The sequence below is a fragment of the Tubulanus polymorphus genome, chromosome 1, assembly GCF_964204645.1.
Source record: "Tubulanus polymorphus chromosome 1, tnTubPoly1.2, whole genome shotgun sequence".
Lineage (NCBI taxonomy): Eukaryota > Metazoa > Nemertea > Palaeonemertea > Tubulaniformes > Tubulanidae > Tubulanus > Tubulanus polymorphus.
This window is the reverse complement of record NC_134025.1, coordinates 3496083-3520550: the sequence shown is the minus strand read 5'-3', so window position 1 is coordinate 3520550 and position 24468 is coordinate 3496083. Positions and strand designations below refer to the sequence as shown.

The 24468-nt window shown below is 35.3% G+C and overlaps 2 protein-coding genes across 3 annotated transcripts; both read right to left on the bottom strand.

Moving 5' to 3' along the window:
• Nucleotides 1-53: 53 nt before the first annotated feature.
• Nucleotides 54-5421, bottom strand: LOC141915054 (activin receptor type-1-like). Of its 2 annotated transcripts, none has more exons than XM_074806452.1 (9): nucleotides 5283-5421; nucleotides 4916-5028; nucleotides 4634-4814; nucleotides 3875-4104; nucleotides 3553-3652; nucleotides 2765-3388; nucleotides 2308-2438; nucleotides 1990-2125; nucleotides 54-1873 (listed from the first exon to the last, which is right to left on the bottom strand). In XM_074806452.1, the coding sequence occupies exons 1-9, from the start codon at nucleotides 5314-5316 to the stop codon at nucleotides 1854-1856; spliced, it is 1569 nt and encodes a 522-aa protein (XP_074662553.1). In that variant the 5' UTR covers nucleotides 5317-5421; the 3' UTR covers nucleotides 54-1853. The 2 variants fall into 2 exon arrangements, with proteins under 2 accessions (XP_074662553.1, XP_074662555.1); XM_074806454.1 differs by having other exon boundaries at nucleotides 3875-4098.
• Nucleotides 5422-6925: 1504 nt separating this feature from the next.
• Nucleotides 6926-24351, bottom strand: LOC141915383 (uncharacterized). The gene is made up of 20 exons (XM_074806892.1): nucleotides 24262-24351; nucleotides 23782-24026; nucleotides 23593-23703; nucleotides 23380-23511; nucleotides 23151-23288; nucleotides 22887-23045; nucleotides 22438-22809; nucleotides 21717-22355; nucleotides 21510-21627; nucleotides 21151-21302; nucleotides 20877-21062; nucleotides 20637-20787; nucleotides 20418-20536; nucleotides 20149-20319; nucleotides 19672-20063; nucleotides 9357-19608; nucleotides 9126-9272; nucleotides 8810-9036; nucleotides 8249-8457; nucleotides 6926-8167 (listed from the first exon to the last, which is right to left on the bottom strand). The coding sequence occupies exons 2-20, from the start codon at nucleotides 23965-23967 to the stop codon at nucleotides 8001-8003; spliced, it is 14028 nt and encodes a 4675-aa protein (XP_074662993.1). The 5' UTR covers nucleotides 23968-24026; nucleotides 24262-24351; the 3' UTR covers nucleotides 6926-8000.
• Between the last annotated feature and the right edge of the window lie 117 nt (nucleotides 24352-24468).

The window sequence follows — 24468 nt, the reverse complement described above, 5'->3', positions numbered from 1 at the left end:
AAACAAGACATAAATGAAGAAAACTAATATATTTTATTTCAACATAAATCGACTAAGAGTAAAAAAGTATACAAATCCCGCGAGCATAAAAATCTGCAAGTTGCTCATTTAAGAGGACAACTTATTTGTGGCAAACAAAAAAAGAATGCCAAGTAACATTAAGGCTACTTAGTGGCCAGATCTTTAACTAAAAGCTTGTATGAACTGATTTTAAATGTCATCAATATTGACTGGCATTCGTTATACAGATGTTAAAAAGCTTTAATTTTAACCTTCCACATGAAATATTCATGAATTCCATCGAATCGAAATACAATACGTTTACATATATAGAACAGAGCAATAATCTTATGGAGAACAAGTGTAAACTTCATTGAAGAAAATACAAACTCTCTTGACACAGAGAGCATCATTAAAGTACAGTTAGACCTGCATCATAAAAATAAATGAGTGTCAGTCGTAAACTTCTTCCCCAAATAAATACAGTACTAAATTCATCATCACAGGATAGAAGTCAGCAGGATTCTAAACAACACAATACAACAAAATCTAAAGGATTACTCAAACATTTGTTCTAATGATCGACAGTCTGTTCAATTGTACCGGGAGTTAAAATCTCTTATGCTGTATCATAACTGTGTAAACTGTTCGTTTAATGAGCGTGGTGGTGTTTTTAATTGACCGATGATAAGTACAAATAAACAGTTCAGATTGTCATATCATTTTGTCTGAAAGGATTAACTACATGTAAACAGTGATTATGTATTCTATACATACAAATACTGTGAGATAATATAATAACGTATACATTACTATGATATTTTCCCTGAATATTCATCTATACCGCATCTACACAATCAACTAAAATAGTTCGTTCTTTTAAAGACTTCTTCAAACTCTCGTTCGCACTACAAATTAATAATTCCAGTTTTTTTTTCGTTTCTAACCCTGTCAAATATATAGCAGCAATCTTTCGATCTACTTGTACTGACATCAAAAGTGTTAGAAAATGAAAATATCATTGTATCGCTATCGTACATGCGATACGATATTTCAATGCCGCATACTAAGTACTAAATCAAAATCAATCAATTGTTCTTATCTATGATCAAAATACAACTTTTACTGGATGACGATGATATTAAAAGTAACACAAAACATGTATATTATCATATGTAGACAACAATGCAGCACCATTTTATACAATAATCGCCTGTACAAAATGTAACTTACCCTTACTATAAGTTACTATTAAATATCATAATGTACAATTTTATACAGTAACCAATGAACACGTGTGTCATCTCTCACAATGAAGCGAAAACACATGCATGCATATCTTTATACAAATATACACTTCTGGGGACCGCTTCAAAGAATGGCTTTACATTTCAGTGTCAGTATAAGTGTGCATTATCTGAACTTCGTTCCATGAAATGGCCCCCTGTGGTCTCTAGGTAGATATAATTTACCGCTCATTCAAATAATCAAATGAACTGTAAATTTGTTTCAATTGAAATGAAAATATTTCAGAGGAGATACAAGACATTTTTTCACATGATTATCTTCATTATTTTAAACATTTACATAAAGTTTTTTACAACACATTATTCATATAACCGTATAATACGTAGATTTCATACATGCGTCATCTAAAGTTTTGATTTTGATGAAATAAATGTAGCCAGAAATGGCGAACAAAGGAAGACATTGCATTGGAGGAAAACAGAAAACTCGATTTGATCGAATACGGTGAACTAGGAATCATCTGTGAATAAGCTAAAGACACCACACATTTCCTGCGGTATTTAACAGTAGCAAGTAACAACATTTCAGCTAAGGGGTTATTCCATCTATACAAGCACAATTTCACCTGAAAGACAAAAACAGAAATTTTTATACCGGTACTCAAACAGAAATGAACAAAAGTCAGATCTCGAACCAAGTTGAATTCGATGAATAGAAGCCGATTTCATTTGTCAGTTTTACCTTTGCCTTTGTTTTCTTGTTTCTCTAATTTTTCAATTAGTTTAGCTAAGGTTTTTTTCACGCGTAACATAGTTAAACGAGCACATGGATTCTGATACCAGCACTCTTTCATCAATTTCACCACTTGTGTCAAAACCTGAAATTCACAAATTGACGATTAGTAAATGCACATTATAACTACAACAAACTACGATGAAAAAGATTTCGAAATATTTCCTTGAGCTAGTAGTTTATCCAACATTTCAACTATAGCCTGATAATATAACTGACTCTTCTTTTTGATTCTAGGTGTGGGATTATATATCTATAGCGATTCACCTCATCACTGGCCCATCTATTGAGTATTGTAGGTCTTTGTTGATCGATGACTATAACTTTTCTCATATCTTCGAAGCTCGGGTCGGTCGGGACCACGTCATAAAATGGTGGTTTATATTCTTCCACTATTCCTAGTAAATAGAAACAAATTCATGGATCTTACGGAAATAGATCTAAATATTTTCCTGAAATATAGAAATATTTCAGGCGATACTATCAACCTTTGTCAGTTGTAATTATCAGATATCATTTTCGCCGAATTATCTTTATATTTGAATGAATCTTTTTAGCCAATTTACAACTGTGAGACTTATTTTAGCCCCTTGGATAATGCAATTTCGAGTGATTCAACTTGCACATATATAACTCTAACATGGATTACAGTAGGTTCTTTCCATATAATCAATAAATATTGAATTATATATTGAAATCGATACGAGTATCCATAGACACTAACCTCCTCCGGTCATAGTACGACGACAAACCTCCCACATAACTAATCCAAATGCATACACGTCAACACATTTAAACGAATCGAACGATCCGCAGTTGATGCGTTCATCTAAAACCTCCGGAGCCATGTAACGCTTCGTGCCGACTTTATTGTTATTTCCCAGATCGATTGTGTTCGTCTTTTGAGAATGAGTGACGGCCAAACCGAGATCGGCGATACAACACGTACCGCTCTTCTTCACTAAAATGTTTTTCGTTTTGATATCCCTGTGCGCGATCGCCGGCTTTCCTTGCGTGCCGAAGATCTCCGTGTGCAAGTGAACGACGCCGGCCGACGCCGAATGCGCGAGTCGCAACAACTGATGATGATCTAATACGCAACGATTCAAATAGTCATAAAGAGATCCATATTCGTGATAATGTGTAATTAACCACAGTTGCGTGCATGAGTTACGACTCGTCATATCACTGGCTAGAAATCCTAAAATGTTTTCGTGACGCAATAATACCGTATTGTAAATCTCACTTTCTCTCGCCCACGACGCTTCGTCTCGCGATGAGAATATTTTCACGGCGACATTTTCACCCTGATATTGTCCCCGCCACACTTCGCCGTAGCGACCTTTACCTAAAAACGGAGAGAGATTACATCAATAATCGATCAGGGTTCATACACTTTAGCGCAACTGGAATTCATGGAGAAAAATAAAACTTTTAAAGAGTTTTTTTCACACCTATCTCACCCCTGCTGATTTAGATAGAAACGATTCCAATAAATAAATCAATATTTACCGATGTTTTCGACGAGGGTGACCTGTTTAGCGACTGTCCTCTGAACGAGGAAAGGAAGCCCGGATCCACTTCCTGATGTGCATGAATGGTCAAATACATCCTACAACAAAATAAACAAATTATAAATCAGATATCCTCAGTGGGGGAGGGGGAGGGTGTTTCTTCTCTTGTGCCACTACGAGTGACTCGTTACCAGGCAGAACAACAAATCACCAAAAACTCAATATCAGAGACTTATTTCAGAATTCCCTATTTCCCTAGCAGCGAAAAATAAATTCCCCAATTTCGAGATCGGTGTGAACCATGCATTGGATATTCATACCTTCAAAGTACTGTCACCGATCAGTGTTGCTTGTATGTCATTTCCGTAATCGCGGTCGAGTTGTTTCTCACGAGCTTTCAATACAGCCATACGACGTTTGAATATAGCTCGAATAACGATGATTGTGACAGCGATCAGAACAAATAAAACTAATATAGGAATGCAGATGACCAGCGCCAGTTGTAAACTGCTATACATCGGACCCGGTACGATGAAATTACCACCTGGAACTAAAAAATAGAATACAGTTGTAGATATAATGCTGACGCTTAAATGAATCAAATACCAGGTAACTCATTCCGGGATCAGAAAGTTGGTTCAATTTACCCAGTGGATAGTTGACATGAAAGCTTCTTTCTTGCCATGGTATTTATCCAATGGTTAACCTTACAATGAGCAACTGGCCCCTCTTCAACAGGTTAACGACAACGTGCATGCCCACTAAACCTACCAAGGTACTGAACCTCTAAGGCAGCATTGTAGAAACAATTCAGGATTCCAACTTATCAAAAGTTTATAAACTAGACTTCTGAGTTTCCCTTCAAACAATCAAACATTTCATGTCCTAAACCTTAACCTAGTCCTATAAAATGGGCCCTAACTCTCCTAATCCTAATCCTAACCAGTTATATTGCTATCTTATAGGGGGACAGCAATATCACATTTACTTAAAATAAAGCCGCCAATTCAAAAAAAACCACAGTGTTTCTTTCAAGCACATTTCATAGTTAAATATAAAAGACATTTATCTCAAAATACCTTCAGTCAAAGGAGCGTATGTCGGAGTTAGATTATCATTACAAAACTCAGTTCTACAGCAAGCGACAGTTACATCAGGTGTTGGTCCAACTTTACAATTCATCTTCGATCTTTCATATGTGTCGATGCAACCTTTCGTATTTCGTTCAAATGCTCCATTTTTGGTCAGCGAAGAAAAACACTTCAATAAGAGTCGAATAACAAGAAATTACAAATAGTTCAGTTGAAATGGGAATTTGTTAAAACTATTATTTATTACGAGTAATTCAAAATAAAACTTACAGTTCGATTTGTCTGACAGAAATCTTTGCCAGGATCGCAGTAACCTAATGGACTACACACACATTTTATTGATACATTCATGACATCCATATCTATACCACCAGCATCAGCACCTGGAAGAAGAAATACATTTAAACTGTTGTTAGACAAGTGGTGGCCTACGTGATGACTGACTGAACCATTGAAACTGATTGATACCCGGAACACTCCCGTTAGATGTACTGCTTGGAAATAAACCCATTCAACATGCAGACTAACTTTTTAAGACGATCATAAACAAACACAAGCTAAGCAGCAGCAGCAGAGACGAGAGCGGAGGCCAACAATTCCTTACGTATTTTGTATCAATAAGCGACGATGAAATTACCTTCAAAAGAAGCTACAGCTTCGCGTGTCTCCATTTTTATGATATTAGCGTTTCATGCATTAAAACTACATTCCATTTACGTATGATACATATTTTTCTGCTAAAACTTAAAAATTCGTAATTTTCAAACCAACATGGCCGACTGGTTGTACTATGTACTGCAATTAACCGGCCGTTCATCGATCTTTGACGGGCTGGCGGGACGGGACCCTAATCGGGTCAGTTTTAATTTGAACTAGCGCATCCATCACAAGGGATTTTGCAAGCTTCGCGGACTAATCGAATTGATTACAGTATATTTGTTTATGTGTTACAATGCTTTATCAAAATTCTAATGATAGCCACGGCCGGCTCCGGATGAAAAGAACCCACCGGCGGGGGCCGGGGGGGGGGCGCCCGACATGACGCCGGGCTGGGGCACGGCTACATAGACTTACCTCGTCGATGACTTTTCCCTCGGCGCCCCATCATCGACTGTGATGGAGATACGACTGAGATGGGTCTCCTTAAATTTGGTATTGCTATCCCTTGTTCGCCTATGTTATACTGTCTCTACTAATTCTGCCGAGTTCCACGCCGCATATTTGACTATATAAAAACGTGATCAAAGCATTGTTTTCGATGCAGGCATATTTTTAAAGCAATAACAAAAACGTGACAAAATCACAAACGAGTATCATTAACCGAACGGCGTGACCGAAATATATTGTCAGCGCCTGAAACAAATTCGTGACTTCTCGGTATGACTGTGAATCCACCTGTGTGTTTAGCCTTATGCGTTTTATTTATTTATCCTATTTAGTCCATTATGTGTCGAGACATAGCAAATTAATTGTCCGTTTTAGATAATATATAGACCATTCAGTTAGTAGAACTTCGTGGGATGTACGTCACTTGAAAATTCCTATCAATTAACGACATCTACTCCCTTCCAGTATAATGGCACTTAAGATATTAGCGTCTAAACGAATACATCGAGAATATTTCCTATGCCCCTTTCAAACCACGTAGCATAAGAGTCCTTAAGGTCACACAGAATAATTTCTCGAGAGGCCCTGAATGTGTCGTCTTTTCGACAATCCTTAATACAACAAGTGACCTTTACTAAAAAGATGATCTGCTAGGATGTAATATCAGATATAAGTTAGGTCGCCTCGAAATATAACCATTGCTAAAGTTTTCTTTAAGTGGTCAATTTTACGGTTTTAGTACGTGTAATCAATCATCACTATGATCAGCGGGTAACGTGTAGCCTACAATTAAAGGACACGCTTCGCTCATACCGCACACGGCGATGAATTCCAACTTTTCAGATGAAGTGAACTTTTATGAGTATAGAATTCGAAGTTGATTGTCTCAATCACGTTCTCTTAAGACATACCTACATATCGTAACTAAATACACGAACAGCTAGCTATTCATGCTATGAAACGAACACAGTAGCGTTTCCAAAAATGAGAGAATATGCATTAAATATGTGTGGATGTACGCGCATGTAGTTCAGTTTGGAAACTAGACCATCCGCTTTATTCCAATATGTAATGATTTCCTCCATATTCCAAGCGATATCCAACATCCTATCTTAATTCACGAAACCAGATATAAACAACCTGAGATCGACATTTTATAATAATTTTTGCTTTTATTCTTAATATTCAATATCTTAAGATGAAGGTTTTTTCCACACCAGAAGCGTCGTAAAACCCAAACAACCGGATTATTTCATTCAAGAGATACATTCACATTATAAAAATATATCATTGCTAAAACATAACGGAAAATAATGATCCCTTCTTCCGAGTTATATTCGAATCATTCTCGCACTTTAATTTCATTTGCAAGCAGACAATAATTTATCAAATGCAGACAAGTTAAACGGAATAAATGAAAAGAACAGCGAGCAAAAGAATATGCCACAATAAAACGAAACTATTCGATTTGATGAATAATTGACCAAGGCAAGTGAATAGCTGCCAACCAGGGAAAAAAAGAAATCGCAAATGATATATACCATAACTAAAGCTTACCCGGTAAAACTAATACTAATTTAGATGCACACATACAAAATAAAAACATAATAGCTAAAAAGATTTAAAACATATATAAATACGGTAACCACCAAGTTCATTCCAATAAACAATCAACTGAATTTTAATTATCTAATTACGGTAGTCATTTAAGATATGTATCATCATGATCAACAAATAATTCAATTCTTAGTTTATATAATGCCAAAAGAATCATACATCCAAATACTCAACTAACTTAGATGCTGAAAAACAAATCCCTGTTATATCTTTCATTGATATCAAACATGATAGGATTAATGCATTAAGACCATAAAATTAAGGTAATCCGTTTGGTGTCAATTACCTTTCAATTGAAGAAACCAGTGAAATGTATAGCTATATACAATTCTATCATTGTATTTACGTTACAAGTTTGAAGGAACGTATTTTTAGAGACAGTTAGAAAGCAGATCAGTCTATATATACATATGTACATATTCTATTACAAGTCTATTTTTTACAAGATTTTACATTTACGATTATACATTGCACAATCACACTGGCAGCAATAGTGTGAACATCACAGATAAATAGTTAGCCAGCAATAATGCACACACTGACATACACACAGCAGACTCAGATCCACAGTTTTTGGCAGGAATAATTCTATCACATCTCTGGAATAGGTTGATCAGCGTTGTCGATGCCTTTAGAATAATCCAAACAGACATCCAAACATCAACGCATGAATGACGATGAAGTATAAGAATACGGCAGTCCTTAATCTAGGACGACTTCTCAATAGCCTGCTCATTGTTATACCATTACGAGTCCACCATCGTCGAGCACGTTGCGTCAATGATCTTGTAGAACGAGCTGGAGAAAAAGAAATGATATTTAAGAATCAGTTTCCATACACAGACGGTGATGAATTTTAGATTGATAAATGATACTTACTGAGTGTAGGATTAGCGAGAAGAACTTCTCGTTCAGGATCAATATCTATACGAATTTCATCGAGTTGATCTGATATTTGACTGCTCTCATTCATCTGATCTAATTCTTCCTGCAATCTAGCACAGCGATTTTGCTCCTCTTCCAGTTTGATTTCAAAATGACTCTTTTCTTTGGTTATTTCGTTATTCCTAAGTTCAAGCTGTTGAAGTCTACAATGAAGAATAAGCTATTATTAACTAATCATAATCAAACAAAGCAAAAATAGATCAATTCTATAAAGAGAATGGGATAGAAATAAAATGCAGATTGATGCTACAATCCTACAACAGACCAGAGTAGGGCCAATCACCAAGATTGGGTAATCGGTACAACAGTGATGGAATGAATGAGATTTATAGCCATTGAGATTTATAGAGATAAATAATAAAATACAAATTAGACCTGAATTTACTATATGAATGGATCTTAACATTCCTGAAAAATATAATCATTATTATCACCTAAAAAATCTAATTCCATCACTGCCTTAAAAATCCCTGTATATCTTTGATTAGAACTAACCTTTCGCTCAGCTGTTTGAGCTTTTCCTCTAAAACTGGAACATTGCTTTTTTCTGGTGATGGATTCAAAACTCTTTTATCTTGATGTTTATCGACAGGACGTTTGGGTGTGCTTTCTATTGGACCCAAGGGATCTAGTGGCGAAGAAAGCGCTAATGCAGAATGAACGACTTTCATTGGTGACTCATTGAGAGATGTATCATGTTTATTTGCATCAATCTTATCAAGCTGAAATAAAGGAAAGATATTACATTGAATCCACCTACGAAATCTAGATAAAATTAGATAATAGGAACTCTGAATATGAAGAAACTTACCATTGACTGCATTTGATGTCTTGTCGCAATGAGGGCTTCGTGATCAGTCTGTAAATGTACTAACTGAACTTCCCTTTCACGTAGACTTCTCATTGTATTATTCAAACGAATCATTAGATGATTTCTCTCCTCTACAAGCTGAGCAACCTGAAAAGTAAATAAACCAAAATCACATGAGAGAAGCTAACAACATATCGAAATATTTGGATTCATCATCATTAAGACATTTACCTGCATATTGAGTTGCTGCTGCCGTATATCTGCTTGATGAATATTCTGGACAGCCTCGAAAAGTTCATTTTCAGCACGAACTTTTTCATTAACAGCTTTTGTCGCTTCTTCTTGTAATCTTTTGATTTCAGAAGTGTACTGAGAGGTACTCCCACCCTTCATCATAGAAATCTGTGCTCGTAAGTTAGAATTATCAGACGTAAGTTTGTCACATTCTCCTTTCAATTTCTTCATTTCAATGTTAGAATTCTTCTGATTTACAAACAAATCTTCGAACTGAGCATTGAGAAGTTCTAGCTGGGATTGCAACATTTCATTTTCTTTCTGATGATGTTTTTGTTGGTCACGCAGCTGCTCGTTATCGCGACTTATCTCCAATGATGTGGCGCTCTTTTCCTGAATTTGCATCCACAAATTTTCTTTTTCTACCTCCCAGTCCTCTTCCTTTTCTTTGTAATGTTCAATACTTTCTCGCCATTTCTCTTCCCGCTCCCTTATCTGCTGCAACTTCTCTTTAAAACTGTGTTCAACTTCCTTTAATGGAGATGTTTGATACTCACTGGCTTCCATCGGAACATCTGTGGACCCCTCATTATTCAACAATTTACTACATTGGATACCATCATCGCTTTCAACAATCAATTGATTTAATTGTTCCTTCAACGATTTGTAGTCCTTCTTCATGCAATCATACTCCTTTAGTTCTTTTTGCATCACAGAAAACTCATCCATTACTTGATCATGTTCCTCTTGTAATACATCGTACTGGTTCTGAATATCTTTCGTGTCCATTAGCTTAGAATGCAAATCCTCTATTTCCCGAACCATATCCCCATTATCCAAAAGTAGTTGGTTGTACTGCTCATTAAGATTTCCATACTCTTCCTCAATATTTTGCAACTGCAACATTCGAGCTTTTGATTGTAGCATCTCATTTCTAATAGACGTGTTTTCATTTCTAAGCAAGTGAAACTTATTTCTCAATTCTTCAGCCTCTGATTCAACTTCACACAGCTCTTGCACCTTCCATTCTAATCCATCATTCTTCTGATTTAGACTGACAACTTCAGTTTGCAAGCCTACAACTTGTTGTTTGAATTTTTCACACTCATGCTCAAGTGCTTCAAGCCTTTCTTTATAGTTTTCTTTCTCATAGTCAGCCACCTTGTTGGTCATTTCAGTAAGGTTACAAGTTACTGATTCCAAGTCACAACGAACTTCAGATAATTCTTTTTCAAGAATCACCTTTTGAGATTTCAATTCTTCAGTTTTTACCAAAGATGAGGCATTAAGATCTTCAGATTGCTTTACAAGATTCACATTCTTCTGCTTGAGAGAATTAATTGTTGTTTCCTGTTCTTCAACCCACTTTTCAAGCCCTTGATTTGTAACAGAAAGCTCATCAGTTTGCTTCTCAAGACTTTGTTGGGTGGCTTTTAAAGTATCAACGACATCTTTCAGCTGTTTATTATCTGCCTCAAGCAGGGCCAATTGTTCTAAGAGGTCATCCTTTTCCTTTTCAAGGTAGGCCTTCATAGACTGTAGAGCCTGAACCTGGCCCTCCAATTCTAGTTTCTGTTCTTTGATTTCAGAAATAGTGTTTGTCTTTTCTCGTTTAACAGTCTCTAATTCATCCCTCAAACTGTCCAATTCACCTACAAGACTATCATCACCCATATTAGCATGTTGTTGACGTAGACGCACTTCTAGAACTTGAATGCGATCATCAGCAGAACATAACTGTGAACGCATATTGTCAATAGTGCGGTGGAGTCGTGACTTATCTTCTGCATTTTGACTTCCTGATCTACGGAGATCATCATCAGCCTTATCATACTTGGACGAAAATTCTTGCACTTGAATTTGCAATTTGTCATTTTTATCTTTAAACTGTTTCAACTTGGCCAACATCTTTTCAGATTTGATTTCTGTCATGTCTAATCTCGTCTTCAAGCGATCATGTTCAAGTTGAAGAGCTGCATGTCTTTCTGATAATTCATCCAATGATTTCACTAGTTCGTCATCTTGTTCTGAACCTCTGCCAGGCTGACTCGCACTCTGCCTCAATTTTTCCTCTTCACAATGAACAGTCTGTGTAACTGGCAATAATACCTCCTTGATTTCATCACCGCCTTTATATTTCAGTTTCAACTCATTCAACTGCTTCTCTAGGTTTAGTTTCTCTTGATTAGCCGCCTCAAGGTTTGCAGAAACCTTTTGATAGGCTGCCTTCATTCTATTTCTCTCAGATTTAGCTTGATCTATTTGAGCAAGCGACGACCTCGCCTTTGTTATTTCACATTTTAATTTTTCATTCTCAGCACTGAGTTTATCATTGTGTGCAGAAAGATTTATGATACGATCACTTAGAGTCTGAATCTCAATGACTTCGCCTTCTTGTCTCAAAACAGCATTGGCCCTTGTTTCAAACTGAGATATCAAACCATCTTTTTCATTTACTTCCTTCAGCAACAATTCTTTCGCTTCCTTAGCTTCTTTCAATTGGGTTATCAGTGCATTCTTTTCACTTACAAGTATATTTCGTTCATATTTAACCGAGGCAAGTTCCGTGCTTTCATTGGTATCAGCTGGTTCAGAAATAGTTGTTTCATTGACTTTCTTAAACGTAGCTAACTCAGCTTCTTGTGCACCATGCATCAATTTCATAAGTTCCAAGTCATCATTCAGCAATTGAACTGATGTGTCTCTATCTTGAACCAAACACTGAAGTAGTTCAAGTTCTGACATCAACATTTTCACTTGATTTTCAGCTTTTTTATTTTCTTCTAGGCGGTTATTTTGCTTTCTTACATCTTCATTTAATTTCTCCCAGGCTAATTTAACGTTTTCATGATCAAACTTTTCTTGTTCTAACTGTTGAATGAGATTTTCTTTCGCTGGCAAATGCACCTCAGCTATTTCCTTTTGTAGCAAAGTAATTTTCCCAGATAAATGTTCTAAATCAGCCTGACTTTTCTCAACAACTTCTTCAAATCTTTTCAATTTTAAATCATTTTCATCAAGTTTTCTGTCTTTTTCATTTAATTCAGATTCAACTAACAGTAATTGTTCTTGTATAACCTTGACCTGATTTGAACGTTCAGCCATTTCCAAGTCTTTTTCAATCTTAGTTTTTTCCATCAGCAAGTTTTGAAGATCAATTTCAAGGTTTTCTTTATCATTTGTCATGGTTTGCATTTTCAGTTCCAAAGCTTCATTTTTCTGTTGATATCGTTTTACATCAGCTTTCAATATGGTCACTTCTTTATCTTGCTGATGCAGTTTTGAGTTCAAAATATTGATTTTATCAGATGTTTCCTGCGAATCAATTGTTAGCTTATCTTCCAACATCTTACACTGCTCTTCAAGAAACTTGAATTTTACAGCATTATCACTATGCTCAGCATTAACCTTCTCTAGTTTATCTTTTTCAATGATAAGCTTTTGCATATCAATTTCTGCATTTTCCTTCTCATCTTGTGCACATCTCAATTTAGTTTCTAATTCATCTATTTTCAGTTGATTATCTTGGACTAAGAGTTTCAGGTTGTCACACTGTTCTATGTTTATCTTTATTTCTCCAGTAAGATCACTGATTATTTTATCTTTGTCTTGAAGACTACTATTTTTCTGTATTGATTCTTGCTCACTGCTAGCCTTACTTAACAGGGTACTTTGACATTCAATTTCTATATTCTCTTTTTCATTTTGTAGCATCTCTAGATTTTTTTGGTACTGCATTATTTTGTCTTTATACTCTTGCGATTTGACCAACAGTTGCTCATACTTCAGCTCACCAGATTGTTTTTCAGAAGTCAAAAGTTCAATTAGTTGAGATTTTTCCTGTGTTTCAGATTTCATAAATTCACATTCTTTTTCTAATTCCTCCTTTTTTTCTTTAAGTTTTACGAATTCTTCATCAGAATCAGATTTCTGTGTTTGCATTTTCAACTTTTTGGCAATCACTACCAGCTTTTTGTGTTGTAATTCACGATCTGTCAGACGAGCATTCAAATCCTGTATTTTAGTATCTTTTTCAGTTGTTTGAGCTTCAAGAATTTCATATTTCTTTGTCATATCGTCAAGACCAGATTTTAGTTTTTCACACTTCTCAATGTATCCAGTAAGTAACAATTTATTCTCTTGAAGATTTTCAGAGAGCGATGTGATTTTAACTCTCTTTTCAGCTTCAACAATCTCAAGCTTTTCTTCCACAGACTTCAGATTGTCCTCTTTCTCCGATAAAGAACTTTGTAATTCCTCAAGGGTTTGATGCGCTTCCTGTACCAATGCCAACTGTTCCTTTAGACTTTCATTGAGAAGTTCAATTTCCTGATCAGAATTATCCACCTTAGATTCCAAATGTGAATCAGCATTCTTAGCCAACTGCAACTCAAGATTTGTCACCTTTGAACGCTCAACTTCTAATTCCTCCATTGTTGCTAGAACTTTCGCTTGAAGATGTGTCACTTGTATATCATCAGGACTGCTGTCATCAGTTTTCTCAAAGTTAGGAGCTGATGCTTTTATTTCTTCTTCCAACGATGTTATCTTCTTTTCTTTTTCAGATATTCTTAACTTCATAGCTTCAATAACCTTTTTCGCTTTTTGGAAATTTGTGCGGAGTTTTTCGTTTTCACTAGAGTATTCTTGCATCTGAGTATTCATTAGCTGTATGCTTTCAATTATTGAAGTAGTAGAGGTCGACCCTTCTGGTTTGGCAAAATAATTCATGATAGACTCTAAACCCTTATTTGAAGATTCAAATCTTGCTTGTAAACTCTCCATTTCTGCGGTATTTTGCTGAATTTGTTTATCCATTTCAGCAACATTGTCATTAAGGGACTTAATTTCATTTTCTTTTTCAAAGACAACACCATTCAGTTCAGCAAGTTTTAGTTCAAGGTCAGACTTCACTTTACTGAAATTATTTTCCTTTTCCAATGTCTCCGCCATAATCTTCTCTATTTCAACACTTTGATCCTTACAAATAATAGTTATTTTTTCAATTTCATCTTCATAAGACTGTATTCTAACATCCATATCAGCTATACTGGAGTTAAGCAGATTGACTGTATTTGATTTTTCTGTGAGTAATTCTTGCATCCTTTGAACTGGAACTTTTGGAAGATTTGCCTTCAGACTGTCACATTCTTTTTGAATCGAGTCAAAATCTGCAGACAAGTTTGCTAACTGCAAATTTCTGTCATCAATCTGATTGTGGAGCAGTGTGACCTCATCATCTTTAGATTTGCTCTGCTCCAGAAGGGAGTTCAGCTGAGCTGATAGATTATCTAATTCGACATTTTTTATTTCAATCTGGCTGCTGAGATGAGTAATTTCAATTCCTCTACTTTCGTTTTCTTCCTGTAGCTTTTGGATTTCTTTTTTAAGATTTTCAATTTCTTCCATGAGATCAAGAATTTGTTGTTGGAAGTCACCATGAACAGAAAATGATGGATTCGACGATACCATTGAAAGATCATTCAATTTAGCTTCTTTTTCTGAAAGGATATTTTCTAGTTCAGTTTTCTCTGCAGTCACATCTTCAAGATCAGTAGTAAGACGCTTCACTTCAGATGCCAGATTTTGATTTTGCAATTTAAAGGCTTTTGCTTTTTGAGTGATAATGGCAAGCTTCTTATCACGTGCAGCTACCTCATCTGCAGATTGCTGACTAGCCTCAAGCTCAGACCTTAATTGAGAAGAAACTTCTTTGGCTGCAGTTAATTCTTCCGTAACATCCGCAAGTGACTTAGAAAGCATTTTAGCTTTCTCTTCAGCGTCTGATACCTCATTGATTAGTTGATTCAATTTTGTATCCTTATCTGCAACTAGGTTGTTAAATTGGTCTTCATTAACTTTAGCTAAATCAAGGTCAGTTTTGAGAGATAAAATTTCAGCTTCTAGCTGTTTCAGTCTACTGCTGCTCTCTTGTTCAGAATCAAGCATAGATGCCATCCCACTATCTCGATGATTTAATTCAACAATAAGTGTTTGTATTTTAGCCTCTTTGGTCTGTAATTCAGCCTCTAATTCATCTTGTCTTATTTTATAATTTTCAATGAGTTCTTGCAACTTATTAAATTCTGAATCATAACGAGCACACTGTTTGCTCATTTCGTCGATGTTGTTTTTAAGGGATGTGACCTCTTTGTGGTTCATGTCTAATAACAATTGTTTATCATCTACCACACGCATGAGCTCTTCTTCATGAACTCTCATTTCAGCTATGTTATTCTCAAGTGCAGAGTTGGTTTTAATGAGTTCCATAATGTGTGCATCTTGTTGATTTTTTAGTTCATTCAATTCTTCCACCCGTCTAAGCAAATCCTTGTTCATTTGTGATGATTCGACAGCTTTTTCATCAATTTCAGATTTGCTTTTCACCAACGTATCAATATGATCTTTAAGTTCAGCATTTTTCTGATTCAAATGGCCCACGTGTTCTTCTATTTCAGCCCTATCAATGGCACACTGCTTAAGTTGACTTTCATATTCTTCATTCTTAACTAGAACTTCTCTTAAATCTAAGGAAATCTTTGTGTTCTTAATAGCTGCTGCATCAAGGGCCATCTCCATTTCAGTACTACTTTTTTCGAAATCTACGATCTTCTGTTCAAGAGAAACTTTTGTAAAAAGGTTGCCTTCTAACTGTCCTGTTAATTCGGCAATTTTCTCTTGTAAATTACGATTAGCTTGATCCTTTTCATCTGCAGTGAACTTTTTCACATCTTCTTGTTGTCGAATGTCTTCAAGTGTCGCTTGCAAGCAAACTATTTGCTCTTTCAAACCAGGAATCTGCTGGACTTGCATTTCAAAATTCTCTAATTGTTCCTGTTGTTCTTTGAGTTTAGAATTGAGATTAATTATTTGTACTTCTCTATTTTCAAGAGCCCCTTGCTGGTTTGAGAGTGCAGTTTTTATTTCGACATTTTCTTCAGATGAAGCTAATAAATCTTCTTTACTTTTTGCTATCAAGTTTTCAAACTGTTCCAATCTATCGTCTCTTTCCTGTATGCCTTCTTGAGAAGTTAGTAGCTGTTGTTCTCTTATTGTTAATGTGTTAACATTTTCCTTGAGAAGTTTATTCAAATCTTCTTTTTCTGTATGCAATACATTTTCTCTCAGTTGGACCTCTTTCAATGCAATGTGCAATGACTCAACTTTTTCTGTAAGCTCTTCGACTATGACCGTATTGGATTTAATAATTTTCTCTTTATCTTCGACAACACTTTGCATTGTTTTTATTCCTTGGTTGGCACTATAAATTTCTGACTTGAGTTCTCCAAGTTCACGATGCCGGACTTTGGCATTTTCCTCTTGTTCTAGCAATATTCTTGCTATTTGTTCATCTTTTTCACTTATTCCAGATAGAAGCTCAGCCTCAGAGGTTTGCTTTGACAATAGGTTTTCTTTGAGAGCTGCTACCATCTTCTCCAGTTGGTTAAGTTTTATATCTCTATCAGCTAAATCAGATCTGCAAGCCTGGTTCGTGTCATTCAAATCAACCATTTGCAACTGAAGACGTTCAAGCTGTGAACCATAAGCAGCTATTTCAGTATTCTTACCATCAATGGATGCAACTAGATTGGCTTCGGATACTTTAGTTTGTTGGAGCAATAGTTCATGTTCTTGAGATAATTCACTGTGCACTTTAACAAAATCTGTCAGTTTTTCTTGAAGGGATTCCTTCTCATTGACAGTAGCATCCAACTCTGTTTGAAGATCACAACTTCTTTCTTTAGCCATGTTCACTTTTTCTTGTAATTGTGCATTCTTCTCTTCCAAACTTGAAATCTGCTCAGTTTGAACTCTACAAGCCTCTTGCTTTTCTGATACATTTCGTTGGATTTGAACCATTTCCTCTTTCAGGGTGAGTAAACTGCTTTCTTTTTGTGAAAGAATATTTTCCATTTGCTCTATAACTTGATCTTTCTCTTTTAGACCCTCCTTTGTGATATCAATTTGTTCTTCATGATACTTCAATCTTTCTTCTTTTTCTAATAGAGCAGAGTTCAACTGTTCTTTTTGACTTTTTAAAACCTGTTCTCTCATTTGTGTTTCCTGCAGAGCCATGTCTAACGATTCACACTTGTCTAACAATGCTTTCTCTTTTTCTGTGAATGCATCTGAATTTTCTTTCAGGGTACCTTCAAGCTGAGCATAGATCTGCTTATTTGATTCAACTATTCTCTCCTTCTCTAACAGGAGTTCTCCGACAGATTTAGCTTTTTCATTTGCATTTTCTATTTCAGACCTCAAAGCAGTTATCTCAAGATATTTTGATTCTAATAAATTGTCTTTTTCATGCAATAAGGCTGTTATTTTTTCATCATTACTTGCTATTCCAGATTGAAGCTGTTCAACCATCTTCTCCAACATATCAGATTTTGAATTACTAGCCTCAAGCTGATGCTGTGCATTAGTAAACATTTCCCTTTGTTCCTCGATTTGTTTTTTCAAAGAAATAACATCTTGTTTCACCCCTGATAATTCTTCTTCTAAAGCCTGTTTCTCTTGCAACAACTTATCAACATCACTTCTGCTTTTTTCCATTAACTCCGAAAACTTATTACTGTCAGCACCCAACTGTACATTGAGTAACTGAATATTTTCTTCCAACCTAACAACCTCAGTTTCCTTTGCTTGTAATTGTTCAGCTAGCCGATTTAATTCAATTTCTCTGTCCTTAAGTTCTTTACTATGGTTACCAACATCAGTGATAGAAGTTTCTAGTTGGCAATGGAGATTTTCTATTTCACTGGTGCAAGCATTTAATTGAGTCTTCATTTCACCCATACTCTCATTTAAACAATTTATTGTTTCATCCTTTTCTACAATACTAGCATTCACGTCATCAACATTTTTCATTAATTCTTCCATCCTTGTCTGGTAATGTTCTTTTTGTGTCAAATATGCCTGAACCTGACTTGTCAAAACTTCTGCATTCTCCACCATATTCTCAATTGTCTTGTCCTTGCTTATCACAGCATTGTGTGCTTTATCAAGTTCATCTTGTAAATCAGTTAGCTCAGCAATTCGAGTTTCATGCTCTGCTTTTAAATTTGATAATGCAGACTCCAATAAATCTTTCTCCTTGACAAGGTTATCTATGTTACCAGTCAATTGATTAATTTGCATATCTTTACCAGAGGTATCGGCATGCTGCTTTTCAATTTCTTCATTTGCACTATCAATACATACTTTCATTTCTTCAAGCTCAGCCGTTTTACCACTCAAAGATTTCTCCAGTTCAACTATTTTCTCCTCATTCCGTTCGCAGAGTTTTTCAAGCTCGAGACATTTTGTCATGTGCTTCTGATCCGAGGTATCCAGAATATCAATCAACTTATCTTTTTCAATCAAGTTACTTTTCATAATATCTATTTCATTGTATCCACCTTCTAACAATGTTTTAAGCTTTTCATTATCAGACACATAATTCTGAAGTTCATCCTTTAATTCATTCAAATTCGTCACGAGGGAGCACATTTTCTCTTCTTTTTCATCAATTGCTTTTTTGAATTTATTTTCCACATCAGCAATACTTTTTTCAAGCACATCTACGTTATTTCCTTTATCACCAAGTTCTTTTTGAGAATTTGCAAGTTCTACCTTCAGTTTATCTTCACTGGCAGACAATCCATTGTTTATTTCAGTCAATTGTTGAATATCCTGTAGATATTTCATTTCCTTTTCTCTTGCAAGATGAAGAGCCTCAATAAGATCATTTTGAATTGCATGTATCTGGTCATCTTTAGATTTTATCAGTTCATTCAACTTAGAAACTTGGGTGTCAAATTCATCTTTCAATGTGTTCAGCTCATCAATCTTTGACTGAACAGTATTTTCAAGTTCACAGATTCTCGAATCTCTATCACTTTTAGACTGTTGCAATGATGAAACCTCATTTTCCATATCAGACATCTGGTTTAATAATGACTGGATCTTTGTTTCAATCTTTTTCCCTTCTTCACTCTGTCCCTCTTTAATCAATTCAATTTCACGCTCATATTTAAGAAGTTGCGAATCTTTTTCATGGATTTTGGTATCTTTATCTTTTAATTCAGCTTTTAATGAGACAATAAATGAATTTGTTTCATCGAGATTTTTGCCAAGTGATTCCAAATCAACTTCTTTTTTCTGTAAACAATCATTCATTTCTGCTAATCTTGATTCGTATTCCTGTATTGATTGCTTTAACTGATCTTTTTCAGCTGAATGTATGGAATTCAAATTTTCGATTTCACTTTCCAGACGAGCAACATCTAAGTTAAATTGCTCTTTATCAGCCTTGGTCAAATGTTGTTGCGATTTTAGTTCATTGTTCACTTCCTCCAAATTGTGTTTATACTGAGCAATAGTTGAATTCATGTCAGAGTTCTCAGTCACCAAACGATTAAGATGGTCTTCTCGCTGTTCAATTTGAACCTGCAGTTCTGCTAAAGTCGCTTCACGATTCGCAAATTTGGCACAGAATGTTGAAATTTCGATTTCTTTGTTAGAAAGTGCTTGACTATTTGATTCCAGTTCTAACTTAGTGCTTTCAATGGTCGCTTTTAAAGTTTCGCATTCTTGTTTTTGAGCATTTAACGATACAATCAGTTCATTATTTCGTTGTAATACCTCTACACGAGATGACTGGATCTGTTGAATTTCTTTGCTAAGTTCATCAAAATCATTCTGGAGATCACCACATTTGTCCTGCAAAAGACCACTGACAACTAAAGAAATGTCATGTAAAAATTAGTCATATTGCTTAAGCTCTTTGAAATTAACTTTTGTTTACCTTATAAACTAATAAATCATCAATCTTGATTTTGAGATCGTGAAGTTCCGATTCATATCGTAATTTCAGGTCGTTGAGATCTGCATTAGATGATTTCAGACTAGAAACTTCTTCTCCCAACTGATTTGTCTGACTTTCCGATTTCTTTAGTTTGTCGACAGTTTCTGTCAGCTACATTAAAAATCAAGATAAATCATGCATCAATAGATATCTAGCTTGCTTCAATAAATATCGGGGTATTGCATTTAAACAAATTGATATTCACATACCTGTAAATTCAGTTGTTCGTTTTCCTTTTCAAATGCAATTGCTGGTTGCTTGTCACGCTCCATTCTTTCATGCAACTGAGCTATCTCTTTCAGTTTTTCTTGCTGAACCGCTTCTAAACCTGAAATACAAATAGACAACCAATTACTCAATATCTATAGCTGAGTACAATGACGCGAAGTTGACCTATCATCTTGATAGCAGAAACCAATTAACCATACCATCTCTCTGTTCTTCTATTTCAGCCATTTTGATTTCGGCAGTAACCTTCTCTTCTTGTAGCTGGTGATTAATTTGCTGTGCTTCTTCTAGCTGTTTAGTAAATTTAGAAACCTCTTCAGTCAATTCTTCAATTGATTTATTCATATTAGCCTACAAATGAAATTCATAAAATTCATGTAATAGTAAGTTGTTCAATCCAGTATATCATTCATTACATTGAGTGTATGTAAGATACTTACAATGTCCATTTCTGCATGCTTCTTGTATTCTTCATATTCGACTAGTTTCATTTCAAATGCAACACGGTTTTTCTTCTCATTGTCCCTCTCTTCTTGTAGCTTCGTGTTAAACTGCTTTAATTCTTCAATATTGGTTTTCATATCTGCCACTATGTTTTGCTGTTGCTTTTCATGTTCGACTTGGTTCTGTGCGAATAATAATAGATTGAAAATACCAGTAATTAATGCGCAGTAAAGTGGCATTGTCAACCTTTATTTTATGTTTAATACTAACCTGTTGGTTCGAAACATTAAGCTCCTGCATTCGGGATTTTAATTCATTGTTTTCTTCTTTCTGTTTAACGAGCTGAGTAGACAGTGATTCCATTTGTTTAGTGTCCACTTCACGTTCGTTTTCAAGTGATAATATACGACTCTCCAACGTTGCTGTAAAATACATACAGATGTAAAACATTAATACCGACTCACTTGGATCGAAAAACAGAAAATTGAAGAAGACTTGGTTTCAGTGATAAATAGGTTCAAAACACCAAGAAACTGAAAATTTAGTAAAGATGGAAAATGAAGGGAGAATAAAACCATAAAACTGCAGCCTTTAACCACCAAACATGCGGATTTGTTTTGCATTTTCACCTTTCTCATTGGCTGCCTCCTCCAACTCTAATGTTCTCAGCTGCAGGTTACCTTTTTCATCCTCAAGAACAGCAATGTCATTCTTCAGAGATATAACTTCTTCGGCGAGGTCATTATCCTAAAAATAGAATAAATTCAACTTTTAATCATAGTCACCTGTCAAATGTGTTGTAACCTTACAGCAAGTCTAACATGTATCAAACTCACCTTCTTCAATTCTTCTAATTGCTGCTGTAATGATTTCATTTTACCAGCGTGATTCGCTTTTACTTTCATCATCTTTTGTTCATATTTAACAGCAGCTTCTTTCAGTTTCGACCTCATCGCTTCAACCTGCTGATCTTTGGTTTTTAATTTAGTCTGCAATTCTTTCATCATTTCTTCAGACGTATCGGATTGAGTCGATTCTTGTGATGTTTTTTCAGCTAATAGTTTCTCATATTGTAATTGTAATCCTGTATATTGTTCATGTATTGTATTACAACGAGATGAAGCTTCGTTATAACCCGTTTCATATTGTGACATTGCCAGTTTTATACTTTCGATTTGAATTTCCTTTTCACTAAGTTCTGATTCATGTTTTTCTTGCATTTCATTCAACTGTTCCTCTAAACAATTCTTTTCTTCCTTTAGTTCAGTTTCGAGGAAGACAAAGTTTTCTTGCATTAATCTCATTTGTTCCTGAGTCATTTCAAGCTTTTCGGATAATGTTTTAATGGAAGTTCCATTTTTGAGCAGAGCCTTTTCCTTTTCACCGATTTCAGCCTGTAGTACTTGAATAACCTTGACCTTACCATCTAACAATTCTTGAGTATCTTTTAACTTTTGTTCCATCATTTTCATCAACTAAGAATAAATAGAATACAAATTCAATAAGGTACAACTATTATATACAAGGCTACACTAAAATAAGTGAAAGTGTACTTACTTGGTTTTGCATATCATCTCCATCTGCCGTTGATGTTAATTTTGAGATTTCATCTTCATGACGACGTAAAAGCTCTTTGATATCAGATTCACGTGCTGACAATTCGACATCTTTTTCACGAATCAGCTCTTTCAAACTGGTCATTTCGCTGTCTTTTTCAGCTAAAATTTCTTCGAAATATCGCTGTGTTTCGTGAAGCTTATTTTCAAATGATTCAAGATCTCTATCCGCACGAGTGCTTTTAGTTTCTAATTGATGAGTTAAATACCCCAGTTTTGTGGCATAATCCTCCAATTTCGCAGTTAGATTCTCGATAACACTAGTCTGGTCTTCAATTGTCTGTGTTTTCTTATTGGAATCTTCTTGAATCAGCTAAAATACACCATGAATTTCAGGATATCATCACTGTTATATAAATAATCATTTCATTCTGTGTCAGCATCACTTACCTGAATAGCTTTATCTCTTCCAGCTAACACTTGAGCTTTTTCACTGATATGTTCTTGAAGATCCATCATTGATCTCTCATTTTCTAATATCTTATTGTTTAGTTCCATGATCTTGCTATCTTTGTAGACCATCTGAGCATACATTGCTTGAATTTTATCCTTCAAGAAAATTAAACAGAAAAAAAGTGAAAATTAAAAACCTTTTTAGATATGAATGTGTCCTATTCATGTACCGGGTAACACCAGTGAAACTCATGCACTTACCTGGTCATCATTTTCATCCCCTGTGCCATCCACACTACTCTTTAAAGATTCCATCATTTCCTGGGTTTCTGCAAGCTGCTCTTTGTAAGTCTCAATGATCTTATCCCTCTCAGCAATAACCCGTTCTTTAGCTGTGACCTTAAAATATACATTAAAAACTTCTTAGTTCAACTCAGAAGACATACACCAGAAGATATCATTATTCATTGTATGTTATCAAATTTCTAACCATGGTTTCGTTATCATCAATAACTTTTTGTTTCTCTGCAATGACTGCATCTTTTTCTTGCAATTTCTTTTTCAATATCAAAAGTTTTCCTCTACTGGCTTGTTCTGAACTATCATCAGATGCTTCTGAACTCTAAAAACATGTTAAAATTGAGTATAAGCTTACTAATGCAAATTTTGAAAAATATAAGATTAAAGTACGATTGCAACAAACCTTTTCCGTACTATCCGATATGCCTTTTTTTATTTCCTCTAACTGAGCTGTTAAACTGGCAACTTTAGCTTTAGCCTGGAGTCTGGTCTTCGATAATTTTGCATTAACATCCTAAAAATTGAATGATGAAAAATCTCCAGACATCACCCAATGAAGAAACGATAGACAAAGAAGATAAACGCTACTAACCTGAAGCTCTTTATCTTTAACTTTCAAACCCTCATCTTTCTCTCTGATCATAGTTTTAAGCTGTTCCATGATTTTATGTTGTTCCTCAAGTTCTACACTTGTATCAGCAGCATCTGTGCCCTCATGTTGTTGTTGTTGTTCATGGCCCTGTACAGTCTGGGCTAATCCTGATAATCTTTGCCACATTTTGCTTCCTTTTTGTTTACTCTAACTCTAATGAATATTCCTTGTTTGGTGTTTCAATTCTGAAATGAATCGACAATGGGTCATGATTAGCGCCCCAATGTCTATTTGGCTATTGTGTTGATATTGATGATGATTGACCCAATTCAAATCAATGCAATGGCGGGAAATCTCTATTGTTGTCTACGTCAGAAAAACACGAAACAACTATCAACAAAACGAAGAACGAATTAACACTGAAATATATAAGAAATTGAGCTTAATATACACTTATAACCAGGGAGAATATTTACTTACATTAAAGTACAAGGTCATCAGATCAATTTCTAGCTGATACAATACATTTATGAGGATTTATTTGGCGACAGCTGAGCTCTCATTCACTATACTACACGAAACAACGCCATTAACCCAATGACGTCACACGACAAAATTGTTAATGAATCGCTGTACCGAAAACGATATACTCGCTTGCCGAGGAGACGAGAGTTCATAAAGGGGTTC

What these genes read in the sequence shown, in the direction of transcription:
- LOC141915054 (XM_074806452.1), bottom strand. Translation starts at nt 5,316, where the DNA reads ATGGAGACACGCGAAGCTGTAGCTTCTTTTGAAG. An exon ending in AGCTGTAGCTTCTTTTGAAG is followed by an intron (nt 5,029 to 5,282) that starts GTAATTTCATCG and finishes TTCTTCTTCCAG; the next exon opens with GTGCTGATGCTGGTGGTATA. An exon ending in TCTGTCAGACAAATCGAACT is followed by an intron (nt 4,815 to 4,915) that starts GTAAGTTTTATT and finishes CTCTTATTGAAG; the next exon opens with TGTTTTTCTTCGCTGACCAA.
- LOC141915383 (XM_074806892.1), bottom strand. Translation starts at nt 23,967, where the DNA reads ATGTGGCAAAGATTATCAGGATTAGCCCAGACTGTACAGGGCCATGAA. An exon ending in TTGATGATAACGAAACCATG is followed by an intron (nt 23,289 to 23,379) that starts GTTAGAAATTTG and finishes GTATATTTTAAG; the next exon opens with GTCACAGCTAAAGAACGGGT. An exon ending in AATTAGAAGAATTGAAGAAG is followed by an intron (nt 21,628 to 21,716) that starts GTGAGTTTGATA and finishes TTCTATTTTTAG; the next exon opens with GATAATGACCTCGCCGAAGA.